Source organism: Phacochoerus africanus, chromosome 4 (assembly GCF_016906955.1).
Source record: "Phacochoerus africanus isolate WHEZ1 chromosome 4, ROS_Pafr_v1, whole genome shotgun sequence".
Classification (NCBI taxonomy): domain Eukaryota; kingdom Metazoa; phylum Chordata; class Mammalia; order Artiodactyla; family Suidae; genus Phacochoerus; species Phacochoerus africanus.
This window is the reverse complement of record NC_062547.1, coordinates 26,551,951-26,570,922: the sequence shown is the minus strand read 5'-3', so window position 1 is coordinate 26,570,922 and position 18,972 is coordinate 26,551,951. Positions and strand designations below refer to the sequence as shown.

General features: G+C 47.9%; 1 protein-coding gene across 2 annotated transcripts in view; it reads left to right on the top strand.

Annotated features, from left to right (window-relative positions):
- Positions 1 to 18,972, top strand: part of LDLRAD3 (low density lipoprotein receptor class A domain containing 3) — a 268,394-nt gene that overhangs the window by 68,857 nt on the left and 180,565 nt on the right. For both annotated transcript variants that reach the window (XM_047775979.1, XM_047775978.1), the window contains exon 2: positions 12,428 to 12,574. In XM_047775979.1, the coding sequence (XP_047631935.1) occupies positions 12,428 to 12,574 (147 nt within the window). The remainder of the gene's footprint in view (positions 1 to 12,427; positions 12,575 to 18,972) is intronic.

The following is an 18,972-nucleotide window of genomic DNA, read 5'->3' as shown; positions in this document are numbered from 1 at the left end:
CCAGGGCCTGGGACCTGGGTTCTCTGGCTGGTCCCAGCCCTGCCCTTTGAGAGCCTGGCTGACCTCTGGGTCTTAGTTTCTTTGTGTTTAAAAAGGAGGAACTGGAGTTGCTGTCATGGCTTAGTGGTTAATGAACCCGACTAGCATCCATGAGGTTGCGAGTTCGATCCTTGGCCTTGATCAGTGGGTTAAGGATCTGGCGTTGCTGTGAGCTGTGGTATAGGTCGCAGACTCAGCTCAGATCCCAAGTTGCTGTGGCTGTGGCTGTGGCCGGTGGCTGCAGCTCCTATTCAACCCCTAGCCTGGGAACCTCCATATGCCGCCAATTCGGCCCTAAAAGACAAAAAAAAAAAAAAAAAAAGGAGGCACTACCTTTAGTACCTGCCTTGCAGGGATGTTTTCAGTTCTTCAGAGGAGGAGCTCTATGTAAATCCTGGGTATTATTTTTAAAGGCTGAGGAATATATCTAGGACGGGGAGTGTTTGCCTGCCATGGGGACCGGGGGTGTGTCCACAGACACAAGAGTGAGCGAGGCAAGAGCTGGAAAGGAACTATTACTGCCTTGTGTGACACCTGGGGAAATGGAGGCCCAGGGGATGGAGCCGTGCCCGCAGAGCCAAGCTCTGAATCTCCTGTGACTTTGTCCTTTGACCTGCTTCATCACCACGTGGGTGGGAAGGGTTGGTTTGTGGTTATTGTTTGGCTGCTGTTAAAGAGCCTTAGGAATGATCCAAGGGGGGCTGATCATTAGGAATAATGGATCTGAGACTGACATCTGTTAGAAGACACACAGCCAGGGCATGTGAGCTCCTTAACTGTGTTCTTAACACCTGGTGACTGTCCCCAGAGTCTGCTTTTTTGGACCTCGTGTGAGCACTGGACTCAACCAGGCAACCAGCCCCACCTGCCCAGGCTGTGCCCTTCCTGTGGAGGCAGAGGGAGCAAAGGGGCCCAGCCTTGACCATGGTACCTCAGTGGTACCAGCTCTGTGAAGAGGGACAGGGAGAGTGTGGAGGGAAGGAAGGGACAGCAAACTGGTACAGTTTATTGAACCCTGAGTTTATGCCACCTCCTCTGGTATATTTACTCTATCTTTCTTTCTTTCTATCTATCTATCTATCTATCTATCTATCTATCTGTCTGTCTGTCTGTTTGTCTATCATCGGTATTATATCCCTCTATCCCTCGGCAACCCCGACAGGGTGATGGGGTCACCCCCGTTTCACAAATGGAGAATTCAAGCCCAGAGAGGGTGTCTCACTTGTCTGAAGTCACACAGCTAGTTGCAGTGGTAGGAGAATTGGGCATTTGTCTGTTGTGATGGGGCACGTGCATTCACAGCCTCGGCTGTCCCAGCTCAGCCCCCGTTTGCTCAGCCTCCTGCAGCCCCATGCTGGGGGGGTAAGGTGGGGTGGGGTGGGGTGGCAGATAGCATGGACCAGTCTGAGAAAGACAGCTTTCCTGTGGCTTTTTCCCACTCCGACATCTCAGGGCGTTCGCACTTAAAAAATATCTGACCTTCTGGCTGGGCTTTGCTATTTTTATTTTTGGAATGCCATAGCTTAATAAGTTGGGTGGGTAAATCCATCTTAGGAGATGTGTTTATTTTTTTTCCTCCACAATCTGCTTCTGCCCTGCAACTGTTGCTGCCTTTCAGGAAATGAAAAGAGTCCATAACAGACCACATCTCTCAGATGGGTGTCCTTGCATTTTTTTCTCAGTGTGAACATTTGCCCCCTTTTATCTTTCCTCCTTTTATAGTTGATGGGGTTTTTGATTTTAGAACGTTGGTGGTAAAAGTTTCCATATGCCTTTCATAGGCCTTCCTCAAATATTAGCATAATATTTGTTCTTCGTAATAAATTTGATAAATGAAACATTTTTTAAAGGATGGAAAAAAGGACCACAAGTAACACAAAGAAAGCCTTTGCTGAGCTCCATGGCATTCTGATGTTTTTATCTCACTTGCCGCAGGTTGTTTGCAAGGAAAGAATCCTACAGTTGACATTCACGGGGTGCCCTCTGATCCCATTCGACAGACGATAACCCTCTCTTAAATTTGGTATTTTCCTTTCCTGCACGTCTTCAAAAACACCTTCACATCTGTGTGTATCTGTTCAAGCAGTATGTTTTTCAAGCTTGACCGAAGTGCTGTTCTGCAAGTCACTTTTTTTCTTTTCAATGTCATCTTAACGGAGTATAGTGACTTACAGTGTTGTATCCATTTCAGGTAAACAGCAGAGTGAATCAGTCATACATATAAAGATATCCATTCTTTCTTCCCATATAGGTTATTACAGACCATTGAGTAGATTTTCCTGTGCTGTACAGTAGGTTCTCATTAATCATCTATTTTATACAGTAGTATGTTTATGATACTCCCACCCTCCCAGTTCTTCCCTCCCCACAATGGTTTCACCTATGGTAACCGTAAGATTGCTTTTGAAATCTGTGAGTTTGTTTTGTAAATGAGTTCTTTTGTGTCATTTTTATTAGATTCCACATATAAGTGATATCATATGGTATTTCTCTTTCTCTGTCTGACTTACTTTATTCAGTATGATAATCTCTAGGTCCATCCATGTTGCTGCAAATGGCATTATTTCATTCTTTTTAATGGCTGAGTAATATTCCACTGTATAGATGTACCACATCTTCTTTGTCCAATCCTCTGTGATGGACATTTAGCTTCCTTTCATGTCTTGGCTGTTGTAAACAGTGCTGCAGTGAAATTGGGGTGCATGTATGTTTTTCTCGGGATAGATGCCCAGGAATGGATTGCTGGATCCTATAGTAGTTCTATATTTAGTTTTGTTAGGTTTCTCAGATGGATCCATAGCGACTCATGCCACCTCAATTCATTAATTTAATTGCAGCTCTGGGTGGTATACCACTGTGTGAATGGACCCAATTCTTCATCCATTCTCCTTTTGATGACAACTTGGCGTGTGTCTTGCAGTTTTGTGTTAGGCAGTGCCACAGTGAAGGTTCTCTTGCTACAGTCTTATGCATGTCTGTCCCCAGGCCTGGGGTATGTACCAAAAGAGGGCAGATTGGGTTAAACCTCTGAGCAGCTTCAGCTTCACCAGGAGTTGCCAAATTGCTCTTCTGACCTACTTCATCACACGCGGCAGCCTCTGAGGTCCTGTTGTACCTATCATCTCGCCACGTGAGAATGTCAGGCCTCAAATTTTTGCAGGTCCGATGGGTGTAAAAGAGAATGTCCTTGCTTCTCTGATGACAGAGGAGATTGAGTCCATCTGAAGTGGCTATTTGAGTTTTCTGCCCACTTGTTCATTCCTATGCTCTGACCAGTTTTCTTTTGAGAGGCTGATGTTTGCAAATATAGTCTTGTAAGAAAATCCTAAATGTGGATCTCTGTGGGTTACATATGTGGCAGCTACCATTTCCAGTTAGTTGTTTATCTTTGAACTTTGTTAGTAGTATCTTTTGATGACCAGAGTTTTATATTTTGACGCGGTCATATATATCAGTCTTTATGGCTTGTGGGGTTTTTTTTTTTTTTGTCTTGTTTTAGAAATCCTTCCTTAGCCTGAGCTCATGCAGATTTGTTTCGAGGTCTAAATGAAGCTCGTCCTGATTTTCTGGCCTTTGCCTTAACTTTGCTTTGTCATTTTCCATACTTGTCCTGGATGTACCTGTGCAGAGCAGAGTGTAAGCTGCAGCACAGTCCCCAGCGATGGTCGCAAAGCCGACAGCCTGGACAGACAGTGTGGGCTGAACCTGGGGTTGGAGCAGAATCCTTCTTCATGACCCAATGGCTGTTTTGCACAGCTGCTGTGGGCAGGGTCGATTGCCCTCTCTGAAACCTGGCTTATCTGCAGGCTGGATCAATTGGTTACAAAGTTATCCTGGCTCTCATCCTTCGCTTTCTCTTCACTGCCTGCTTCTTACTTCCTGCCGCTGCTGTCAACTGACAGTGAAAAGACAGAAGGTGCCTGAGGCCAGATTCACACCCGGGCCTGCCACATGGGTTACCCTTGGCGAGGACCGTGTGTGTGTGGGGGGGAAAGAGAATGATTGTAAAAGTCCACCCAGGATAGTTCTTTGCTTCTCTTCCTTTCTTCCCAGGAGCTCAGGAGTGTTTTGCAGAACCATCTTGTTTATTCGTTGTCTTTTGCACAGAAGTATAAATAGGTTCACGTGGGGTTGAGATAAATCCACAGAACCTGAGCATGTCAAAACCGAAAGGGACCTTAGGAGTCATCACTCGTGCAGTTGATGAGCATTTCCGGAGTGTCAGCTGGGTGCCTGGCACTTTCGGGGGACACAGGGCAGAGGAGGTCCCTGCCTTTGTGGTGGGAGAAGCAGCCACCAAACCACAGGGATCATTTCAGAGTGTGGTGGGTGCAATGGGGATAGAGAAGAAGGCCCTGTGAGTTGGTGCCTCTGCCATTTTATTGCTTTAGGCAGACCTGCCTTCTTCTTGCTCAGGAGTCTGCAAACTATGGCCCAGGGGCCAAAGCCAATCCACCACAGTCCCTGAGCTAAGAATTAAAAGTGGCTTCTACATACTTCAAATGGTTGAAAAAAATGAAGCATTTGCAATAGATTTCATGATAGGGAAGACTAACTTTGAACCTCAATCAAGGGAAATGTCATCTGCCCTCTTCCCACCCCCCTGAAGAATTCTGTTCTTTTTTTTAGGGCCGCACCTGCAGCATATGGAGGTTCCCAGGCTAGGGGTCTAATCGGAGCTACAGCTACCAGCCTATGCCAGAACCATAGCAACGCCAGATCCAAGCTGTGTCTGCGACCTACACCACAGCTCACGGCACCGCCAGATCCTTAACTGACTGAGCAAGGCCAGGGATCGAACCCTCAACGTCATGGTTCCTAGTCAGATTCATTTCCACTGCAACATGACAGGAACTCCAGAATTCTGTTCTTTTCATTAGTAGACTGTGCTACAGAAGATTATTCTCAATTACGGTAATATTTTGAATTTCCTCAATAAAAATTTTGTAGACTATTGTTTTTTCTCAGCTTATAGAAGTACCAGGATAAGAGCTTTGATTCGGCCTCCTGAACTGCACAACCCAAAGTATTTACTACCTGGCCTAAAAAGTTGGCAGACCTCTGTTGTAGCTGTGTGATGTTGGGCAAGTTAATTCTCCAGTCTCAGTTTTCTGGTCTGCAAAATGGGCGCAGTGCCTATTTCAGAAGGCTATTGTGAAGGCAGAAAAAGAGAACTCCTGCCAGGTATTAAGAGCTTCAGTAGATATTAAATTTTTCCCTAGTAAGAAGTCAATAATCAACTCCTTAAGGGCCATGAAAGGAACATAGGAGGGTTGGGAACCAAGGTGAGTGGGGCTCAGAGCTCACCTTTGAGAATCAGCATTCTGAGAACACATCTTCCAGTGTTCCCGTCCAGCCCCTGAACTGTGGACCTTGAAACTTCCGAGGGCGGCATCCTGATAGCTCTGCAAATCCCCACCCCGCTCGTGCCACTTGGACATAATTTTCCTCATGAAATGCAATGAAGCATAACTAAAAAATGTAAGTAACAGCTTCGGGCCCTTAATGAGGCTATAAATACAATATGAAAGTAATTTATAAAACTGTTTCCTGGTGAAGAACTGTCCTTTTCCTGGACGTCTGTGCTTCCTCTCTGCTTGCCTCATTAATACTGGCCATTGGCTTTCTTTGCTAATTCACTTTAAGGAGGAAAAAAAAGCGTTTGTTATTTTGTTTAGTGATTGGTGCTTTGCCTTGCATAGCAGAGGCAAACAGGAAAGCCATGTGCAGTGCAGACACTGGGAGGACAGCTAGGCTCACTCACTGTCCAGGTGACTCGCTCCATCCATAAACTGTCCCTGCAGGAAAACTACACCCAGTTACACCCGATCTTCTTTCAAGGTCAGTGTAAATATCATACACTGTATGTGTAAATGTGAAATCTATAGATGCCAAGGATCAGCATTCCTGGGCTGAACCGATGAGTCATTTTTTTCCTTATTTTCTTTTTAGGGCCACACCTGCGGCATAATGGAAGTTCCCAGACTAGTCGAATTGGAGCTATAGCTGCCAGCCTACGTCACAGCCGTGGCAGCGAGGGATCCGAGCCGTGTCTACAACCTACGCCGCAGGTTGCAGCAATGCAGGATCCTTAACCCACTGAGAGAGGCCAGGGATTGAACCTGGATCCTCAAGGATACCAGTCAGGTTCATAACCTTCTGAGCTACAGTGGGAACTCCATGATGAGTCATTTTATAACTTCTTATCTATGTCCCTGGGCTGTATCTTCCTTGAACAGGTAGATACTAGAGCTTAGGGCTCCTGGAATGAGCTCATAGGGCAGACAGGGCAGTGTGCAGAGTCTTGAGAGAGCTGGAGACCCAGAATGACTTAAGTGCTTGGAGACAGAGGCCCACGGTCACCCCAGGCTCAGACATCCATGCACGCCCCCTCCCCCACTGGTGATGGCCAAGATGCTCCCTGAGGCAGAGCTCTAGCTGGAAGCAGTGGGTTTGATGAGAACCAAATGGCTCAGGACAGATGTGTCTGGTTCTGTCCAACACCGATGCCAGCATGCAGAGCAGTCTGGAGTGGAAGGGACCTTTGGGGATTTTTCCAGGGATGTTTACAAACAAATCATGGCAGACCCCCTTACTTGTTGCATGGAATGTACATGTATGTTTGAAGGAGTGACGCAAAGGGAAAACATGGTCGTCTTCAGTGGTCTCATCACATATCTGTGGGCCCCAGACAGCAGGAAGATGTGTGTGGATTCTCTGGGGAGGTTTTCGGGAAGATCTAGTTGAGATCTGTAAACTGGAACACTAAGCCGCGTGTGTGTGTGTGTGTGTGTCTTTGTTGTTCATTGAGCCTGCACGCCGGAGAGCCAGGAAGCAAAGGATAACAACGAAAGTGATTGGGCAGAAATCTGATGGCAAGTCTGTATTGCATCATGATGAGGGGTGACCTTAGCGGGTGATGGTCAGCCAAGAGAGAGAGGTGTGCGTGGAGGGCTCCAGCTGGTGCAATAGAATTCCCATTTCTCAGCTGGGAAAGTCAGCATCACTCACTGCCCGTTCCAGAAGGAGAAAAACACCGCAGCTGTCTGAGTTTTTGCAGTGCCCCCTCATCAAAAATAAATTTGTGGGTACCAGAAATTTTGGAAGAAGCTGTTGCGGCAGACTGTTTGCTTTCGTCCAATGGGGGAGGACTTGTTTTTTTTTTTTTTTTCATTCTTGGTGCAGATGGTATAGTTATTTTAGGTAAGTGATGTGCTGCTGCAGTGAAAATGGGCAACTCTTTTTCATTTTTCAGCTTAATGAAAAAAGAAAAGGGAGACGGAAAAACCCCAGCTAGCCAACTTCGTGCTAATGCTTGTCTTTTTTGGATTGTAAATGTGTCCCAAGACACTGAGATGGGATAAATATTTCAGCCACTAGAAAGTCCTGCTGTCGGGCTGCAAAGATTTCTCACCTCTTTTAGAGCAGACAGGGTAGTAATTTACTTGCACAAATCCAGACACCCCCATGTCCTTAATGTTTATCTATCTATGTATGTATGGATCCCACTCACCCTTTCCAGGGGTTTCAGGCAGGGGGGTGGTTGGAACTTTCCAAGGAAGAGCATGAAGGATGGGAAGCAATCAGTTACGAGACTCTTGGTCTCCTTCTGAGAATGACCGCAAATATTCATTGAGAGCCTCCTGAGGACCTGGCACCCAGGATTCAGAGCTCAGCAAAGCAGTGCCCTTCTGCCTTGGCGGGCATGCAGTCTGCTGGGGAGATGGTACAGTGTCATTGCTGAGCACAAAACAGGACGTCACCGGATTGAAAAACAGAGGGACCAGCTTTAGACTGGGTGACCGGTGAAGAATCCTCAGAGCCAGAGATAGAGAGCTGAGGTCACAAGGACAAACGCCATTAGCCAGACGCAGCAGTTTGCTAGGGCTGCCATGGCAAGGTAGCAGGGAGGGAGTGGCTTAAGCAACAGAGACATAGTTTCTCGTGATTCCGGAAGCTGAAAATCTGAAATCAAAGGGTGGCAGGGTTGGTTTCTTCGAGGCCTGTCTCCTTGACTTGTGGATGGCCATCTTCTCCCTGAGCCTTCACATTATTTCCGCTGCGGGTGTCTCAGTCCTAATCTCTTCTTCTTTTTTTTTTTGTCTTTTTTTTTTTTGCTATTTCTTGGGCCACTCCCACGGCATATGGAGGTTCCCAGGCTAGGGGTCGAATTGGAGCTGTAGCCACCGGCCTACGCCAGAGCCACAGCAACGTGGGATCCGAGCCGCGTCTGCAACCTACACCACAGCTCACGGCAACGCCGGATCCTTAACCCACTGAGCAAGGGCAGGGACCAAACCCGCAACCTCATGGTTCCTAGTCGGATTCGTTAACCACTGCGCCACGATGGGAACTCCCTAATCTCTTCTTTTAAGGACACCAGTCTGGTTGCTTTAGGGCCTAAGCTACTGGCCTTCTTGAGCTTAATCATCCCTTTAAAGGCCCCTCCTCTCAATCCAGGCACACCCTGAGATCCAGGGGTTAGGACTCCAACATGAGAATTCTGGGGGTGGGGGAACACAGTTCAGCCTACAGTCCCTGTAACCCCAGGTGAGAGGGGCATAGAAAGGACAGGGTCAGTGACCAGGCTGTGCTGTGTACTTGCTGCACGAGAGGGCAGTTGTGTTTCGGGATATGGTTGGAATGAGAATTAACAGAAGTAGGCAGGGGCCTGATCGTGCCAGGCTTCGTAAACCATGGCAAGAGTCTTAGGTTTAGTAGAAGAGCACAGAGAAGCTGTCCGTAGCGTTTAAAAATCTTCTCTGCTGGAGTTCTCGTTGTGGCTCAGCCGGTTAAGAACTGGACTAGAGTCCATGAGGATGTGGGTTAGATCCCTGGCCCCACTCAGTGGGTTAAGGATCTGGCGTTGCCTCAAGCTGCAGTGTAGGTCATTGGCGCAGCATTGCTGTGGCTGTGACGTAGGCCAGAATCTGCAGCTCCGATTCAACCCCTAACCTGGGAAATTCCAATGCCGCATGTGCAGCCCTAAAAAGAAGAAGAAGAAGAAAAGAAACCCCTCCCTCTGCCATGAGGAGAAGGAGCTGGGGGAAGTGAGAAGTGACAGCTGGAAGGCTGGGTTAGGCCCGGGGTCTCAGTCGACACTCTGGACATTTCGGGTTGGATGGTTCCGTGCATTGCTCATGCAGCAGCCGTCCTGGCCTCTGCTTACAAGAGGCCACAACCAGAAATGTCTCCAGACCCTGCTGTGTGTCCCTTAGGGAGCAAAATTGCCCCCTGTTGAGAACCTGCTGGTTTAAAGGGGGCAGGAGGTCATCGTGGCTTGGATGGTACCAGTTTAGGGAGGCCCCCTTGGATGGGTGCGAGGAAGAGTTTTGAAGAAACGGTCAACAGGATTTAACCTCTTTGCCTCCTGCCTTGGAGTCTGATGATATACTATTGTCACTTCCCTAAAGCACATGGCCCAGCGCCCCCTGCATGCCTGGAGGAGCTGCTCAGACACACAAGGACCGCTCCTCTGAGGCATCTTTCACGGGGTCCTGAGGATCCTCGGTCCTGCCAGTGGAGCGCTGTGAGCCCCAAGGCTGGCAGGACCACCTGTGTCTGACCCATGTGCTATTTAGTCCCCACATCACACCCTCTCATTTGTCACATCCCTGTGCCGCCAGCCTCTTGACTCTCAGAACAAGCACTTTGGAATCTAATCGGGCCAGTTTTCTGCCTCTGGAAATCTGTTTATCAGAACAAGATTTCACAGTCGCGGTGACTTTTCCAGGGAGCTTGCCTTCAAGGAGCTGGCTCTTTAGAAGCAAGTGTCTGTGATTTCTGAACAAAACAGAGTGGAGTTTTACCTTCTGGAGCCCTGGAGGGTTCCTTGAGTGCAGGGGGAGCCCAGAGCAGTTGTTAGGAAACAGCTGGGGTGTGTAGGTTTTCAGGGTTATGATTGCGTGTCTGGCCAGGATCCAGCACCTGGTGGTCCTGGGCTTCTCTCCTACAGCCCCTTCCAGCTTCCCGAGCCTCTGCCCAGAGATGGTCAAGTGGCTTCACGACCTTCTTAGGGTTGGTGGTGGCTTTCTCAGTCCAGTCTTTTTTTTTTTTTTTTTTTTTTTTAGGGCTGCATCTGTGGCATATGGAAGGTCCCAGCCTAGGGGTCAAATTGGAGCTGCGGCTGCTGGCCTATACCACAGCCACAGCAACACCAGATCAAAGCCGCAGCTTGCAGCAACGCTGGATCTTTAACCCACTGAGTGAGGCCAGAGATCAAACCTGCATTCTCATGGATACTAGTCAGGTTCTTAACCCACTGAACCACAACGGGAACTCCCCTTAGTCTGGTCTTAAGATGGATTCTGATATGGAGGGTGGGCTTCATGGATAGAGTTGCATGATTAGTGGTATCTGACTTGGTGGCAGAACTTCAGAAATAGGGGTTCCTATTCACAGTTCCTAACTATCAGAGCTGTGTGCGTGTATATTTCATACCTGCTGTGCCCTGTGCTGAGCCTACCTGCCCTGTCTCTGCTGTCTGGCTGCAGGTGTGAAGGGCTTTAGGTTTCATCTCTGTGTCTGTAATCGACCACCGCAAATGCCACCTCTTTCCTGTGACCTTTCTTTAATGCCTTGAATTTTGACTTTATCTTAAGAACATAGGGGAAGCCTTCTACGGCTTTTTAAAGTCCAGAAGTGTCATGATTGATTTTCTCTTTAGAAAGGTCCCTCTGGTTACAGAGACGGACTTGAGGGGAGGCAGGAGTCCCTTGTGGCAGTGGTCCTGGCTAGAGACAGTGGTGACTCTGGCTGCTGTTGTGGCTGTGGCAGTGGAGACCAGCATGCAGGACTTGGTGACTGGCCGTTGTAGGGGGGGATTGAGTGAGGAGGGGACAGGAGAAATTTTTAGGAGCCTAGAACAGGTAGTTAGGGCAGAATGAGCTGCTCTTCTAGAATTCCTCAGTGAATTATGAAACTTCTTTTTCAGTGGGTTGTTCATGTACTGTATTAATTCAGTGCAGTGGGGCAGGCGAGATGGTCAACAAGGAATACCTGTGGCACCTGGGCTGGGGTGGTGCCACCTGCCTGTGGCTGAGAACTTTCTAATTTGTTGCCCACTTGCTCCAGTTATAAATATTTTTAGTATCACCCCTGTGGTACCACAGCCACCAACAGGGTGAGTGCTCCTTTCTCCTTGGGGAAGCCAGGGAGCACGTCAGAGACAGGAACATAGGTGTTGTGTGCTAAGGGGTGTGGAGGGATGTGCCAGGAGACCCCACGAGTTGACATTCCAGGTCAGAATCACAGCAGTGGTAAAGGACAGCGGCGTGAAAGAAGCTATGATGTCAGGGGTCTGGAATGCGATGCTTGGTACGTGGTGATAAAATCGGTAGTGTACCCTCGTGCCTTTCCAGCCCGGAGGAAGGAGGCCTAGCTTTCATCTCTGCATGTTTAGCATCTTGCCCAAGTGTCTGGTCATAAATGTCCAACAAATGCTTATGCAACACTCAGGAGGGAGCCGTGGAGGGACTGCTCTTTTTTCTCCTTTTCCCCTAGGACTGTTTTACTTCCCAATGGCTCCTGACTGCCCAACTGGTGAGCACACTGGCTCAGAGGGATCACATTGTTCCGATTCTGGTTCCCTTGACAGTCTCCCCCCGTGATCCACTGGTGGATGAATTCAGCTCTCTTGCCCCCATGATATTGGCTTTCCCCGTTTGCTTTGCAGCCTAAGAGGCCGCCCTTTGGGGTGACTGTTTTCAGTGGAGTGGAATCTAAACCTGGGGGCTCGGCACTAAGTCTCCAAGAACTCTTGGCAGGCAGTCTAGGGACCTTGGTACCCTCTGGGGGGTGAGAAGCCCTGAGCAGAAATTTCAGTCTGGCCTTTCCTCTTCCCCGTGTGACCTCAGGCAGGTCGGTTTTGTGGGCTGGGGCTCCTGTTTCCTAAAAGTGAAATTATCTCCCAATATTCCTGCTGACTTGGCCCAGGTTCAGGATTCTGTCTGTGAAGGGCCGCAGAGTCTGAGGCCTGGAAGGAGCCCGCAGTTCCTACTGCTGGAGGCACTGGGAGTCCCACACGCCACCTCTGACTTGGAACCTTCCTTTTTAGCCACTGCCAATGGCCAGAAAAGAACACTCGGGTTTTACGACCAAACTTTTCGACGGAGAAAGAAGACAAGTCCCTGAGCACTTATTGCGCGCTCAGCATCAGGGAAGGTCTTGCCGTGTGTTTCTCTATTTAGTCTCTGCAGAATCTCTAGGGAGTGGGGCTGAATATGGGTCAATTTGCAGATGAGAAAACTGAGGCCTGGGAGGTGACGTCACCCACCGGAAGTCTCACGTGCACAGCCCAAGTCCAGCAAGAGCCCGTTGCATTGTGGGTACCCAGGTCCTTCCCGCCTTGGCTGCGCTGTCTGACCGCCCCGTCCCCTCTCTCCCCCAGAGAGCCAGCTGCTTCCAGGGAACAACTTCACCAACGAGTGCAACATTCCAGGCAACTTCATGTGCAGCAACGGCAGGTGCATACCCGGCGCCTGGCAGTGCGACGGGCTGCCCGACTGCTTCGACAAGAGTGACGAGAAGGAGTGCCGTGAGTGGCCCGGCCCTTTGCTGAGGGGGCGGGGGTCGGGGGTGGTCTTGGGGCATCAAGGAGGAGGTCTGGCTCTGGCTCGGCCCTGCACACTCTGCGAGCTGAAAGCTGGGGGCTGGGGCTCTGGCCGGCGGGCCCGCCACCCCCACCCCCACCCCCGCCTGCTCCATCTCCGAGCAGCATGGTGTGTGCAGAAACAGGGGGCTTGGTGGAGTGGGAGCCACAGCTTTGGGGGAGCAGAGGACCCTTCTTCCAGGCTCTACTCAGCCCCACCCTGGGGACTCTCACTGCCTTCACTTTATACTCAAGGATCCTGAGACACTCAGAGGTCATGGAACTTCAGTGTCTCTTAACCAGCAAGCAGCAGATCTGGATTTGAACCCAGGGCCGACTGATCCCAGGGCCCAGGCTGCACACATCTTATATATTGTGCGGTTTTTTCTTTCTCTCCCTTTCTTTCTCCCTCCCTTCTTCCTCTCCCTCTCTCATTCCCTTCCTTCCTTCCTTCCTTTGCCACACCCTTGGCATGTGGAAGTTCCCAGGCCAGGGATTGAACCCCATGCCACAGCAGTGACCCAGCCCACTGCAGTGACAACACCAGGACCTTAACCCACGGCACACTCCCATTGTGCAGTTTTCTTGATACATCACATCAGTTACCCAGCACGGAGTTAGTACTGACTTTTTAGTAATTTGCTCCCAAGCATCTGGGCACCACCAGGACTGGGGTTCTTTCTGATCCTCCCTGCCCCCTCCTCCTTCCCATTTTGTGCTGCTGAGATCTGGGTGAGATTTGGCTCAGCGGTAATCTGTGAGAAAGGAGGCATGTGTGTTGAGGGGCACCCGGGGCGTGGGGTGATCATCCTTCCTGCCCTGGGGAGGTGTCCGTCTCTTCCTTACCAAAGTCTGCTGCTGCAGAATTAGCCGGGCCCCGGCATGCTGGCTGGCAGGAAGCAATGCCCAGGGTGCTGGGCGCAGGGTTGTCCGGTGCCTGGGGGACCACACAGCTGGAAAGCAGTTCTTGGCTCTTTCTTGGGCTTTGGGCAGCAGGCCACAGGGCCTCTCGGACGGGAGAACTACGTGTTCTGGCTCTGAATCTGCTGTCTTTTTGGAAGCCAGCTGAGGAAATGAGAAGAGGATGATAATTTGAACTTTTAACGTAGTTGTTACCGGGATTTGAGGCTCAGCCTGTTGATGCACAGGAAGGGGCACTGGGCTTGGAGCCCCCTCCAGAGCTAGTCCCCCTCTTGTTTGTGACATGCTCCCTCTGAGCCTGGCCCCTCCTCCATCCAAGGCGTCCAGTATCCCTGCTGCCTGCTTTCACTCTTCAGAGAAATTTTGGGAGAGGGTATGTTGACAGTACTTTTTTTTGTGTGTGGGAAACATTTCATTTTGTTTGTTGCATGTGGTTTCTTCCGAAGAGACCACCATACGTCATTCATTTTTATTCTTGCAAAATTAAAAAAAAGTATTATCTATTTTAGCTTTTTCTGTTTCTAGCTAGGCTTCAAAATTGCTAGAAATTGAACATTTGCAATTTGAGTTTCAAATGAGATAGTATGCCTGAACCCTTTAGTATGTTTTTGAGCACTGTTAAATACTCTTAAGTACGTGGAATGATCATTTTCGGAAGATGGCGTGTATTTGAACTCCAGTAAATGCAGACTGTCAGCTGAGAGGGGAATGTTCAGCACAGGACAAGTAAGCTTTGTGACAGAATGCACGATTGGGAGTTGAGACCTAAGTTTTATTCCCAGCTTTGTTCATTGCAGCTGTGTGACATGAGTGTACTCTGCGACATTCTGTGTCCTCTGCCAGTCCAGTACCATGATTTTAGAATTTACGCGTAAATGGGAAGAGTTGGTGGAAAGAGAAATAAAGTAATAAAAGAAAAAAGTGGTGTGGGTAGCTGCCTGGCGCAGTTTGGTTTGGTTTGGAACAGGCTTGCCTTGGCTCTTCTCCATTCTTTTTTTCTCCTCATTTCCTTCCCTTCACCTCCAAGTACAGTAGATGCTCAGTTGGCATTTATTTAGTCTTTTGATCAAGACATAATTTAAAAAAAACCATGCACAAAAACACATGCATTCCAAAAACCTCTGTGGCCCTTCTTTTTGTTTTTGTTGTTTGTTTTTAAATTATAAGAACAGAACACGAGGAAGTTTAGACAATAGAGGGAAGAATAAGAAGTTCTTTTTCAAAGTCAGTTCTCCTTGCAATTCAGATTTCTTCCTATTCCCTTTCAATCTAGGACGTGAGTGAGGTGTGAGCCCTGGAGAAGGACTTTGTCCTCTTTCCCACCCTTTCCCCCCACATTGTGTGGTCACAGGAAAGTTAGCAGAATGGTTAAACCTTAGCCACTGGGAGGACTAAATGAGAGAGAATTCCTTAGCCTTCTGCTTGCCTCAGTTCCCTTCTCTCCAAAATGAGAATCAGCAACCCTACCAGTGGCATTACTGTGACGTTTTAATGCGTGCTTGGCACACTGCACAGGGCCTGGGTATAGTCAGTGTCTTGTAAACCCTAATTGTTGTTGGTCAGTCTGTGTTAAGAGCAGTTGTTGTCAGGGGGAAGTGCGATGGAGGAACCTGCTCTTTCTGCTTTGCTTTAGAAGCCTTTTGCCACATGACCTGTATGTAGCATCCTAGCTATTGTCCTGTGACATTACCGACTGTTCCACTGAGTACATGTTCTGTACCTTCATCGCTCCCCTGTTGCTGGGTGTTTACGTCACTTTTGCTTTTTCACCTTTGCTTTCCCATGTTTAGGGTCAATTAAGAAGCTTATCCATACCTGGAGGACAGAAATATGGAATGGTTTCTGAAGGGCCAGAATGGGCTGGACTGAGGTCTCCAGAGTGGGTATCATCTGGCCCATCTTTTCAAGGGCTCCCTGAGGGTGGCTGATTTAGAATTTGTGCCACTTCCTTCTGTGTCTTACTGAGAAGTTACAGAGCCCTTTCTCTGACTCTTTGGAACAGCTTGGTACTTACAGGAAGGAGAGTGAAGGTACCTGATATTCTCACTTGGGAGGGGTGATTCCGCAGAGGCCCCATGAAATGTCATTGGCATTTAGAAGAGAATAACTGGGAGTTCCCGTTGTGGGTCAGTGGTAATGAATCTGACTGGCATCCATTAGGATGCAGGTTTGATCCCTGGCCTCACTCAGTGGGTTAAAGATCCAGTGTAGGTGAGCTGTGGTGTAGGTTGCCGACATGGCTTGGATCTTGTTTTGCTGTGGCTGAGGTGTAGGCCAGCAGCTACGGGTCCGATTCAGCCCCTAGCCTGGGAACCTCCATATGCTGCAAGTGGGGCCCTAAAAAGCAAAAAAAAGAAAAAGAAGAAGAGAATACGCTGACACAAGAAGGCTTGCCCTTTCTATAGGGTGAGAGAAGGACTCGGAGAGGTGTGTCTTGAAGGAGTAAGAGGCAGAGTGCAGCTCTTTGTATCCACAGCAGAGAAAAGGTTTCCATGAGATGGGAAGAAACTTTTTTAAATTATAAAGGTAATAAAATCCCATATTGTAACAAGTAGGGGAGCGGTTGCTTTCTCCTCAGAAAAACAGCAGACTCTCACGTAGAGTCTGTACTCTAACAGACCACTGTTAGCATCTTGCAAGTTCACGTTCAGGCTTTTCTCAGTTGTAATCACCATGGGTATACAATTTTATATTTTGATTTTTTCCCCCAGGTTACATTTCAACATTTTAACATTTTTCTATGTTCCCCCCCCCATATTTCTATATCACTTTTAATGTTAAAATTCACTTGGTATATAATATAGCTTATACCGTTCACTTGGTATAATAGTTTATTTGCTTGTTTTTTGGTATTTACATCGTTTTCAGTTTTTCACTTCAGAAGGAGTGTTCACTGCTGTGAAATGAGGATAGAAATGACTTTCCCTGGTTTTGAGAAATTTTCTCCAGCTTGATTCTCAGAAGTGAAATTACTGGGTCGAAGGACAGGAGCCCTTTCTGGCTTTTGATGCTGTCTGCCCATGTTCTGCTAAAGGCTCGTCCCAGCTTGCTCTCTCACTGGCAATATTTCTCTCTCTTCTGGCTTTATTTTAGTCTCAGCATTGGGTAATATCTTAAAAACATAGTTTTTCTGGTCCATTTAGTAGTTGAAAACAGTTACTTTTTTTTTTTTTTTGGTCTTTTCGGGGCCATACCCAGGGCATGTGGAGGTTCCCAGGCTGGGGGTCCAGTTGGAGCTACAGCTACCTGCCTACGCCACAGCCACAGCCACTTCAGATCTGAGCCGCGTCTGTGACCTACACCACAGCTCATGGCAACGCTGGATCCTTAACCCACCAGGCGAGGCCAGGGATCGAACCCATGTCCTCATGAATGCTAGTCGGATTCGTTAACTGCTGAGACACGGCGGGAACTCCCAGTTACATATTTTAATTTTCAATAGTTTTAAAATTTTAACTAATTAATTAATTAATTTATTTTTGTCTTCTTAGTGCCTCACTCCTGGCATATGGAAGTTCCCATGCTAGGGGTCAAAATTGGAGCTGTAGTTCCTGGCCTGGACCACAGCCACAGCAACACAGGGTCTGAGCTGTGTCTGCAACCTACACCATAGCTCATGGCAATGCCAGATCCTTAACCCCCTGAGCGAGGCCAGTGATCGAACCTGCATCCTCATGGATCCTAGTCGGATTCACTACCACTGAGCTGCAACGGGAACTCCCTCAGTAATTTTTTTGATTATCCAAAGAGGTTGAATGTGTTGCCCTCCTCCTATTTACTAGTTGTATTTCCGACTTTGTGAAATACCTATGAATAGATTATAATAAATTTCCAGCTGGGTTGAGTCATTAAATTTTCCTCCTTCGCGTTTTGAGAATAGAGGTTCACTGGGGGATAGTCTGGATGTATTTTTGTGCTTGGTTAGTGGAATGCCTTAAATGACCTAAATAATTTTTTTTGGTAGTAAAAGGAATAAATACATGTTTTAGAAACATGTAAACATTGCATGAACATTATTCCATGTTCTGTGATTATGCCAAGGGCGATAACATGTCATTTACACACGCCTGCTCTGGGCTGCACCCTTCCAGGCATTTTACACTGTGGTAACTTTACGCCGTCACATACTTTACGCTTTTACACTGTTGTCACAAACCTTATGAGAAGGGGCTGATATTATCTCCAGATGAGGACACTGAGCCACAGAGAGTCTGTGCAGAACTGGCTAGCGCCCCAGAGTAAGACCTTATAAGCTTCCTCCATCACAGCCGCGGGCGGGGTCATTCACGCGTTCTCTGCATGGATCTGTGTCACTCTGCCGAATGGGATTGACAGTACTCATCACTATGGATCTGCTTTTTAAAAAAATTTAGAAACACTGATAGTGTTTTCCTGTGTACAGGTAGACCCCAGGGATACTGTGGTTTCAGATCCAGACTACAGCAGAAAAGTGGGTCATCCAGATTTTTTGGTTTCCCGATGCCATGTAAATGTTATGTGTACACTATGCCGTAGCCTATTAGGTGTGCAATAGCATTTTGTACATACTTAAAGTAAAACATTCTTCCTTGCTTAAAAGGCTTGCTTAAAAGCCTTCAGGGAGTCGTAATCTTTTAGCTGGTGGAAGGCCTTGCCTCGAGGTTGATGTCTGCGCTGCTGGCTGCTCAGGGTGGCAGTTGCTGAGGGCTGGGATGGCTGTGGACATTTCTCCAAACAAGACAGCAATGAAGTCTGCTATGTCAGTTGACTCACGAACGGTCTCTAGCGACAGAGCTGTTTGAAAGCATTTTACCCACAGAACTTCTTTTAAAAGTGGAGTCAGCTCTCTGCTGCTGCTTTATCACCTCCGTCTGTGTCATATTCTAAATCCTCTGTTGTCATTTTAACAATCTTCACAGCACCTTCACCAGGAATAGATTCCATCGCAAGAAACTACTTTTTTTTTTTGCTCATCCATAAGAAGCAACTCCTCATCCGTTCAACTTTGATCATGAGATTGCAGCAATTCAGTCACATCTTCAGGTTCCATTTTTAATTCTAGTTCTCTTGCTGTTTCTGTCTCATCTGTGGTTACGTCCTCCGCTGAAGTCCTGAACCAGAGTCATCCATGGGGGTTGGAATCAACTTCTTCCAAACTCCTCTTAACTTTGATATTTTTACCTCTTTCCGTGAATCACAAATGTTCTCTAAAAATTTTTTTTTACTAAAGTATAGTTGATGTGTAAGATTGTATAAGCTATAGGTATACAATAGAGGGATACACAATTTTATTTTATTTTATTTTATTTTTTTGTCTTTTTGCTATTTCTTGGGCCACTCCCGCGGCATATGGAGGTTCCCAGGCTAGGGGTCAAATCGGAGCTGTAGCCGCCGGCCTACGCCAGAGCCACAGCAACGTGGGATCCGAGCCGCATCTGCAGCCT